This window comes from Symsagittifera roscoffensis, chromosome 3 (assembly GCF_963678635.1).
Source record: "Symsagittifera roscoffensis chromosome 3, txSymRosc1.1, whole genome shotgun sequence".
Lineage (NCBI taxonomy): Eukaryota > Metazoa > Xenacoelomorpha > Acoela > Convolutidae > Symsagittifera > Symsagittifera roscoffensis.
Genome location: NC_087064.1, coordinates 30,792,338 through 30,801,979, shown reverse-complemented (window position 1 = coordinate 30,801,979; position 9,642 = coordinate 30,792,338). Strand labels below are relative to the sequence as shown.

Sequence of the window (9,642 nt, the reverse complement as noted above, 5' to 3'; positions counted from 1 at the left end):
TTTTGTAAGTCATAAAATTATAAATTAAATTTGAAACAAAGTCTTCAACTGCATGCAGTGAGAGTCATTTCAGTTCAATAATTGGTTTTCCTTTCAAATTCTGTTGATTGTTTTTGTTGTAGAAAAAAAAACATTGTCGTCCTTCCGTCTGTCAATCAGAATTGTTCTTGTCGTGCCTTGAGTGCAATCAGCTTACATTCGGGTGTAGCACTTGTCCGAAGAGTAGGCGCTGATGAAGCTGGTCAAGCTGTCGGCTACCTTATCGTTCGGCAGTTTGAATTCATCAACTCGTTCAGTGTTGAAGTCTCCGCACAGGCCGCAGATCTTGTTTTTGTACCAGAAGGGAACCTTTAACAAAAAAACGGTGGGTTAAAATTCAGATGCAACAATTTTAAGAGATATTTTGCTTCAATTTTATATTGGCTAAAGGCTCAAATTGTTTCTAAATTCCTAATTAGGGAAGCATTATGGTTTTTATAGTTGTTCTAGAGTGTTCTCACCATGATTTTGACGTAATCTTCGATGACAACAATCTGAGTGAGGATGTCTCCCAGGAATACCTCGACAGACTTGATGGTATCCTTGTTGGGAGTGACGATGTCGGAGACAATTCCGCTGATCGACTTGGTTTCGAAGGTCTCGTAGACGAACTCGTTCCTCACAATTCGGTTCATGAGCAGAGGTGTGTTATCAACCGTGACCATGACAGATGTCTTCTGGGGAACGATTTTGATCACTCGTTCTGCGACCTTGACCAGGACCACCTGAAATATATTTCAAGGATTATAAATTAGTTTAAGTGCTGTTAGTTTTGAATGAGCTTCATTAAACATATTTTAATAAATTGATGTTACGCTTAGTTTTGATTTGTTTTCATCATATATGGATTTTGTTTTGTTTTCAATATCTACATTTTGTTTGTGATTATCTAAATTTATTCTTTGCTTTCAAATATTTGTTTTTGTATATCTAAACTTAAAACTCTACCTTGGGAGATGAGGAGTAAGGTTTGGAAACAGTGATTTCGAATGTCTTGTTGTCGGAACAGTCTCGGGCCAGCACTCGCTCGCAGTTAGTGGGGAAATCGGAGATCTTGTAGACAACTTCGTCCATGGTCTTGACTGTGTTGAGGCTGTCCAATTGGCAGATGCCTTGGGTCTGGTAGTCGAATCTCTGGAGGTGCACGTCAGTCAGTCTGTCCAGAGGAAGGTTGTCCAATCGTCGTTCGGCAGGAGTCAGAGGTACTCTCAGGTATCGAAGGTGCTCGTCCTCGACTTCAGTGGTGATGTTTCGCATGGTGTAGAAAGGGTGCACATCTTCGACTCTTCGGAAGGCCAGAAGTTGGTCCATGTTGTTCAGTTCGGTCATGTATTCGTTTACAAGAGTTCGAAATTCCTGCACGAGTTTAGGTGTCACATTTTCCTGGTATCGTGACTGGATGTCGCTGAGGTATTTGACGTTTCCGCGGTCCAAGAACTCGAAAATTTTAACCAGAAGATCGCTACCGTACTAAAAGCAAACCGAGAAATTAGAAGTCCAAAAATACAGCTAGCTATTTTCTTTAAAAAATTTCTCGCATATGATTTTTTTCTAAGTCATTTATTGCTCTTATTTCATTAGCTTGTATTCACTGCGATACTCGTTTTCAAAATGTTTTTTTTTACTAATGATATATTTTTTGTATACCTTTTCCTTGTTGATGAAGACAGCGTAGTCTTTCTGGGTTCGGCTCTGCCTCTTGAGCATGCAGGTTTCGCAGTGGATGTTGGTGTGGACGCCAGTCTCTTGTGTCAGCTTCTCGCACTTGTAGCACTCTGAGTCTTCCAATTTCAGATCCTCTCTCTCGAACAGTTTCTGCAGATCTGATTTGCTGACCTTGTATCTCAGAACAATATCCTGCTTTTCCTTTGTGTACTCCATGTTCCATCCGTATTGTAGTGTGAACAGTTTCTCCAGTTCCCTGTCCTCGGCAGCGTCGTACCAGGAGAGAGTCTCAAGTTCGGGGTCCGATCGTCCCATCAGCTCCTGCTTCTGGAAGAATACTCGGTATGTGCCCTTGTTCTCCCATTGTGGGGTGTATTCCAGAGTAATGTGAGTGACGGGGGTCTGTTTCGCGAATCTCTCTTCGGAGTATGAAAGTCCGAGCGAAAGAGCTTTGGTCTCCTCGGGCACTCGGGGGTTCAATGTAATGTCCAAGTAGTCTAAAATTCAAATGTTTGACGTCGTAAATATTTGTTTTTAAAGATTGCAAAACAAATTCACGAAATGAATTTTTAAAACTAAATGCAGATTTCAAGTGAAAGTTCTCGGCATACCGCAAAATGAGTGTTTTACAAATTTGATAAAATATTCATACTAACAGTCGAACTTTCCATTGGTGTATGAAGACACAAGCGACTTCAGGTTGAATTCCATCTTGATTCCGAAGGGCTTCACAACTCGGTCGTAGAACGAGAGTGAGATCAAGTGTCGGCCGTCGTAAGGGAACGCAGGAAGAGCCATAGTGTGTTCATCAATGTGCTGGATCGAGGTGAAGTTGTGACCGACAAAGTCGAAGTAGTATCGCTCTTCGGAGACCTTCAGGAGTGGGTGCATGTTCATTTTCTCGAACATGATAACTGATTGCCTCTTGGTGGTATCGATGTTGAGAAAATAGTTGATGGGGGTTTGCTCGATGGTGATCAGGTCGTAGTTCTCGGGTGCCATGCTCTTGTACACGGGATCCTTGACATTCCAGTAGAGTTCGATGCCGACCTTTTCGCTCTTGGAATCCATGGTGACTTCGATGGTGTGGGGTAGGATGACTTTAACGTGCTGGCAGCTTCCGATGGCAACTTCCAGAGGTCCGAGAGCCACTCCGTGCATGCTTCGTTTCTTCATCAGGTTCCTGAAGCGGATAACTAATATGTATTTTCTCGCAAATTTTGCACAATTTTTCTACATTAAGCATTGCCATTTAAATTTCAAGTTCATCGAAGTATAATTTTTTCTGAGTTGGTGCTAAAAGTTAAGTCGCCAAGTGCTGTTTGTAGCTGTAACCAAGCTCTGCTCTAATGTCAGTTTTTGAAGAAGAAAAAACTCGTTTGGTTTACATAGTGTCATACTACCTCAGGGTGATGTGCTTAGACCAGATAAGATCGTCCTTCTGCACGTCAGAGTCTTCGATGTTGAGGCTAGTGACGACATCGTTAGTGTAGTCGTGGAAGATCAAAGTTCCCATCATAGTAGGAGCCCTCAGGGTAAGAGGAGCCTGGGAGAAGATGTTGAAGTACTTCATGTTTTCATCGAGTTTCATCAAAGTGTTGAGCATGTCTGTCGGCAATTGTTCAAGGGTTTTTTCGTTGAATCGGATCACTCCAAGTTCGGCTCCGAGAACTCTCCAGAAGAAATGTCCCCTAGGCTTCTCGATGGGTCGGCTGACAATTTGGTCGTTGGACAGAATCTGGTGAATCTTGGAGATATCCCTCATGAAGCTCCTCGCGTAGACGGTAGAGTAAGAGTCGAAGAGTTCAGTGGTGGCATAGTACTTGGTGTACAGTTCCTGGAGGTATGTGTCGGCTCCTTCGAACCTCAATCCGGCTTCCATGGTGTTGACGAAAAATCCGCAGTACTCTCGGGTAAGCTTCAGCATGAATGATCGTGGCCAGGTCTGTTCGTCAGTGACTAGCATTCGGGTCTCGAGGTGTCGGAACACTTTAAGCCCAAGTTGTTCAACGAAGGTCTGGATGTTCATTGAGTACCACCAGTTGCTCTCAAATCGCTTCAAAGTGGGCAAAAGGTTTTGGGCACCAATGGTCCTGTAAACAAAAATTGATAACCATAATCGAAACGAGTCTTTTCATCAAACATATAAGAATTTTTGATTTTCCTATCTGTTTTCCGAGATCGTTTTTTGGTTCGTTTGTGTTAGTTAGAACTGATTTGCTGATAAATTTTTTGGCATGCAATTTTGATCGTGATAAAAAAGTTTTTTTTTGGTTTTTGAAAGGTAAACTGAGTCTTACAGGTCCTTGGTAGGTGCGAAAATAGTTGGGATGTCGATGATTGATTCCAAATAGGTGTACACGTAGTTGCCCAATTGCAAGTTATCCTCCATGTTGAAGTGACTGACCAGGACGGTCAACATCTCCTCAGTGGGTTCGATTTCCAACAAGACGTTGAAAGCTTCAATTCTCAGCTCAACTGGGTGAGACTGCAGTCGGAACACTGGCAGGAGAGTGTCCATGACAGTTCGGACGTCAGAGACTCGTCTGAAAGCTCGGATGGCGTTCACTCGGAGTTCCATGGGCATGGTTGTGTCTCGGATGATTGCGCTCATGAACTCAACCAGGTCAAGTCCGCTGTTTCCGATAGCTTTCAGCACAATCAGTTTTCGGGTTTCGTCGCCATTGACGTATTCTTTTTTGAAGAACTGAAAAATTAACAAGTATATTTATTTTGCGTTTCAGATTTAGAAGTTTTTTTATTTCAATTCATTTCATCTAGAAATTTTTATCTTCAGTGTAATTGAATTTTCCGAAAAAAACTCTTGTTGGCATTTCATTTATGCCATTTATGAATGCTTACGTTGATGAATTCATTTTTGAAGTCCTTAGTGCATTTAGTATCCTTCGGGATCACGAGGTCCTTTCCATACACTCTCATTGGTCGGCAGAGTTCGTATAGCTGGGATCCGATCGCCAGTAGTGTCTGCTCCCGAACGTGCTCTTCGGGGAAGGCGACGTAGACTTTCTTCAGCTCGTGGATCAAGTCAGTTGTTGGGACTCCGTTGATGGCCAATCCGTAGATGATCTCAGTGATTTCGGTCTTTGTCAATTTCGTGCCCAGGGTTGTCAAAGCCTTCGCCACAACTGTAGTTTGGGTGTTGGAGAGAGCAGTGATGACCAAGTTCCTCATGGGTTTGTTCTGCTCCTGGGTGGCCAAGTCAACAATCTGCTTGATGGATGAGGTCTCAGTCAAAGTGTTCATGAGCTGAACGGCCAAGTTGAACTTCTCTGTAAGTCGGCCTTCGAAGGTGGGTTCGCTAGACAGAACGGTCTCCTGGACGATTTCAGTGAAAAGGGTTTTGATCAGGTCTAGTTTGATAGCCTCTGGCTCTGTCATGTACATGTGGATTTTGTCGCTGAGCATCTCGGGGGTGATGGAGGTTCGTCGGACAACTGGGTGTCGGGCTGTCTTGACCAGTTTTGTGTCAACGGTGCCCATGTATTTCATCTCTTGCCTGTACAATAGAAACTATTAATTTTTTTTAATGAAATTTGTTTATTTTAGTATTCATGTTAGGTTTTTGAGCCTCTGATTTTTCAAATTCAATTTTGCCGTCTCCAATTTTTAATTCAAATTTCAAAACAGTTTTGAGAAAAAGTATCCAATTTTAAAGTAACATATTTGCCTGGTGTAAGTGATGGCTTCGCCGTGGTTGGGTGTGAACATAGTCATAGTGTATCGTCCTTCGGCCACCATCTCGAAGATGAACGGTTTTCCCTCGGCAGTCATGTTCAACATGGTCACGAAAGAAGATCTCAAGTTCTTCGGCTTTTCAATGTCCTTTCTCGGCTCGTTGGCGATTCTCAGAAGGTCGTCGTGAATCAGAGGTTTTTTGCAGTTGTCGAGGCTGAACTGTTTGGTGACCCAGATGGTATCGCTTGTCGTATTGGGTCGGGCAATATCGTAGAAAACCTCACAATCTCTGCCGACAAAGGTGTCCTGAACAAATAACATTATAAAAACCTTTTTACAGCTGTTAATTATTTTCATAAAAATTTTGGCATTTAATTTAGAAATAGATTTTGCTAGTTTTTAAAATCTGTTTTTTATTTAAAAAAATTTGTCTTGAAAGATTTAGAAAAAATTGCGTACTTCGACCATTGTTTCAGTGGTCTTAGTCACTGTCGGGACTTGGAAGTATTGGAAGATTCCAGTCTTCAGAGATAGGATCCATTCTGGTTCGTTCTTATCGACAACGACCTCAGTGATTTTTCCATTTTCAAACTTCAGAACCACTTCTTTCAGGATGTGTTCCTTGAGCAGGTCCTCGACGTTCTTGGGGAGTCTCTGGAATTCTTCGGGTTTGCTCAAAGCCTCTTCCAGATCGGGAACCCTGTCGACCGGGAGAACCGAGTCAATGTCCAGGTGCACCTGTCGGATTGTGGGATCCTGAAGCTTCGCTACCAATCGGGTCTCGGACTCGAGGTGCACAAGCACCTTGGTCCAGATGGCGACTCCGGTTCTTTCGTTGCTCAGAAGTGGGAATCCGGTGACTGTGTAGGCTTTGTAGTCTGAGAGATAGGTCTTGCCGACTGTGGGAGTCGGGAGATGCCTTGAGCTCCCAGATAGAGAGTCTATAGAAAATTTAAAAATGTAAGACTCGACAACTAGAAAAGAAATTTTTGAGATGTGATTAGTATAGGTCAGAAAAACTACCGTAAGAAATAATTGACTTTCTCTTTTCTCAAGCCTTTTTGCTAATGAGATTGATTTTCTTTTCAAATACAAATTTTGTTCAAAGGTTGCTATTTCTAGATATAAAATTGTATGCAGATTTTTTTCGTGGTTTCACAATTAAACAAGCTCGTAATATGCTATACTTGATTTTCAGTTTACATTTTCTCTATTTTTCAAAAAGGGGTTTTATACTCACTAGCGCCGATGAAGGCCAGTGCCAAAAGGCACACTCCAGCAATCTTCATTGCGAAGATTTTTCAAAAGCTTTGCAAGTTTTGAAAACAGGCGAAAACTAAAGAAGAAATTTTGAAGAAAGGTCAAAGAGAAGTTTGGAAGAAAGACTCGAAAGCTCTTTCCGTGATTGTTAGTTGAGGAAACCCCAGTTGAATTGAATTTGATTCCAAATTAGCCCGTATTTATAGGGCTTATCATATTTCTGAATAAACAATTTTTGACACCAATTCGTTAAATTTTGATCAAAGTTTTGGGAAACTCCCATTTTTACCTGACACAAGGGCTATTATTTATTACCTTTCTACATAAATAACACCTCATTTGATATGATTTTAATATGTTCCATGGATATCATAATACTGATGGCAATTTATCGACCGCATGAGCTAGATAACTAAATGAATATATAACATGAAGCTCATAATGACTGTTATAATTTCTTAGAGCTTCGTCAATGGTAATAAATTGTAAAGATTGGTAAGATTTTTATCAGATGTCATATCGCAAATTTAGGATGGGAGAATTTAGGTTGATATATTCATACAATTGAGAAGAAACAGTTAAACTGCTAATATTGAATTAAAAATGACCAAACGTAACTCAGATATAACAAAAAGAGATGAGAAATTGTTGAATACAATTACGAAGGTATGATTTTCAAGTTTTGATCTTCAATTCTATTAAATAGGTGAGTTAAGACTAGTAACTCTGATTTGTAAAAAAAAATTGTCTATGTCGAAAGCATCTTGAAAACGTGTACAAGTTTTCTTAAGCCCGTTACTTATCATAATTATCTTGATAATAATCGATCTTAAAATTTTTAAACGTTACTAAAACAACTATTAAATCAAAAAATCGAATGAGAGCCCAGGGGCGGATTTAGGGGTGGTGGTGGGGGGGGGGGGGGGAGGGATGCTTTTTTTTTAGGGATTCGACTCCCCTGGTCGACCCAAGGGGTCCCCCTTTGTACTATTTTGAGATATCCATATTTGGTGACGGAACCTAAAAATGTTCTAGAGGCGCCTTCGATGCCAATATATACTAATTTTGAGGGGGGAGCGCGCGCCGAAAAAGCGCGATTTTTGGTCAAAATTTTCCAACAAGTGTCTAAAAATGCTTTTTTTGTTTTGGCCTGTTTTTTCAAAAATTTACCTGCGGCACAAAAAAAGACCAAAACAGGGTCTTTTTAATGCTTTGGGAGAGCTCGGAAAATCAATTTGGTCGACCTTAAAAAAAGTCGACAAAATTTTCGAAATTTTTTTGAAAATCCCCCCCCCCCGAGAAAATCCTAGATCCGCCCCTGTGAGAGCCGCTTCATTTTGCCCTTGAGCGATTATAAGTCTAAATTAATTTCATGACAGTACTTTTGTTGCGAGCTGAATTTTTTTCCAATTTTAAGTGATAAGCCTTGGAACAAATGTAAGTTTTTTTTGTCAATAGTCATCTCAGATTGAAGCTCTGGAAACCAAAAAACTAAACAACAATTTAAGGCCCAGACCAAAAATTGTTTTTATTAGAAATTGAACTGATTCCTTGAAGTTCTTTTACTCACGGTTTTTCTTGGTTTTCGAAACTCTTTTCATGGGTTAAATGAGTTAAATTTTGCCCTGAAACTGTCAAAAGAGTTTAAAATTTAGCGGTCATTGATTTGCAGTTTTTATCGCAACCTAAATGTTTGTAAGAACGAAAATATTTCATGTATTAGTACCAGAGCCGGATTTACTATTTTCTCGAGGGGGGGGGGGGGGGCAGGCCTGAAGAATGAGGCGTCCGCGCGCCCTTAATCCACTACTGATTAGAGTTTTTCAATCCGATGATGTATTTGTTCCGGCAGTTTCACTTTTTTTATGTGACCGGCTTTCCTTTTTCTGTGAGTATTTGAAGTAAGCGCATAAAATATTGAACGGAAAAAAAGACAGAAAAATATTTTTAAAATCTTCAAAATTTCTCCATTATCGGGCTATTTGATTGGCAAAATTAAAGGTATTAGTGATAGTTGCCGTTTTTTCTCAAAACAATTTTTGAAGATCAACCAACTGCAAAGAGTTTTTGAAACAAATTATTTACGTGTGTTCGGTAAAATTTAGTAGCTATAGACTTGTTTGAAACAGTGGCACTCGTGAAAAATTACATACAGGGATTCAAATTTAATTATCAATAGTTTTTCTTAAAACATTGAAAAAAGTCTTTTCTACCTCAAATACATTCAAAATAAACTTCTGATTCCTAGTTTTTGTTGCCGAGATTTTAAGGTAACTTGCTCAAAAATAACTTGAAAAAGTAAGTGAAATGTTAATTTGAGGTTGGCATTTTTCCACTGATAGGAAAAAAGTTGTAAACAACCCTAAAATTTTTCTGCGACTATTTTCGTTTTTTAAAAATTGAAAAAACTTTCCTTTTGTCTCTTTGATGAGAAACAAAAACTATAATTATATAGTCCGATCAGCAATCTGAAGTACTTATGAGGTATATGAAGTTTCCAAAAAAGAGTTTAGATCTGGAGTTTGAAATCAGAACTGACATTGTTTCTTTTCGATACTGATCATTTCGTTTTTTAAGGAAATTTAAATTTATCTAGCTAAGTTCAGTAGGCTTGTTTTTCAAGAACTAAATTTTTCTCGATATAATAAATTTTAATTTGATTAAAGCCGTTCTTGTTAAGATCACAATCATTTCGTGTTTTTTCTTTCCTTAAATTTTTCTCAAAATGTTTCGGTTTGTTTGTGATCACCCCATACGCTATATTAAGTGCAACTTAATATATTTCGGATATGACGAAGCGTTAAATGTTCAATTAAAAAAGGGTGCCTCAGTTCAATTTGTAACGGTGTTTGAAACGAGTGAAATCTCCGCTGACGCGTTAATAGCACAAAATGTATCGCACCATAATTGTCGTAAGTTGACCCAATTGGAAATCTTTAAGTCCCCATAATTTTACCGTGAAAAATGAAAGTGAAATGCTAA

The 9,642-nt window shown here is 39.6% G+C and overlaps 2 protein-coding genes across 2 annotated transcripts in view; one reads left to right on the top strand and one right to left on the bottom strand.

Annotated features, from left to right (window-relative positions):
* Nucleotides 1-9,642, top strand: part of LOC134842499 (cysteine-rich PDZ-binding protein-like) — a 305,601-nt gene that overhangs the window by 38,877 nt on the left and 257,082 nt on the right. The gene's annotated exons all lie outside the window — the stretch shown is intronic.
* On the bottom strand, nucleotides 52-704 carry LOC134841664 (zonadhesin-like). The gene is made up of 2 exons (XM_063857700.1): nucleotides 501-704; nucleotides 52-348 (listed from the first exon to the last, which is right to left on the bottom strand). The coding sequence occupies exons 1-2, from the start codon at nucleotides 702-704 to the stop codon at nucleotides 193-195; spliced, it is 360 nt and encodes a 119-aa protein (XP_063713770.1). The 3' UTR covers nucleotides 52-192.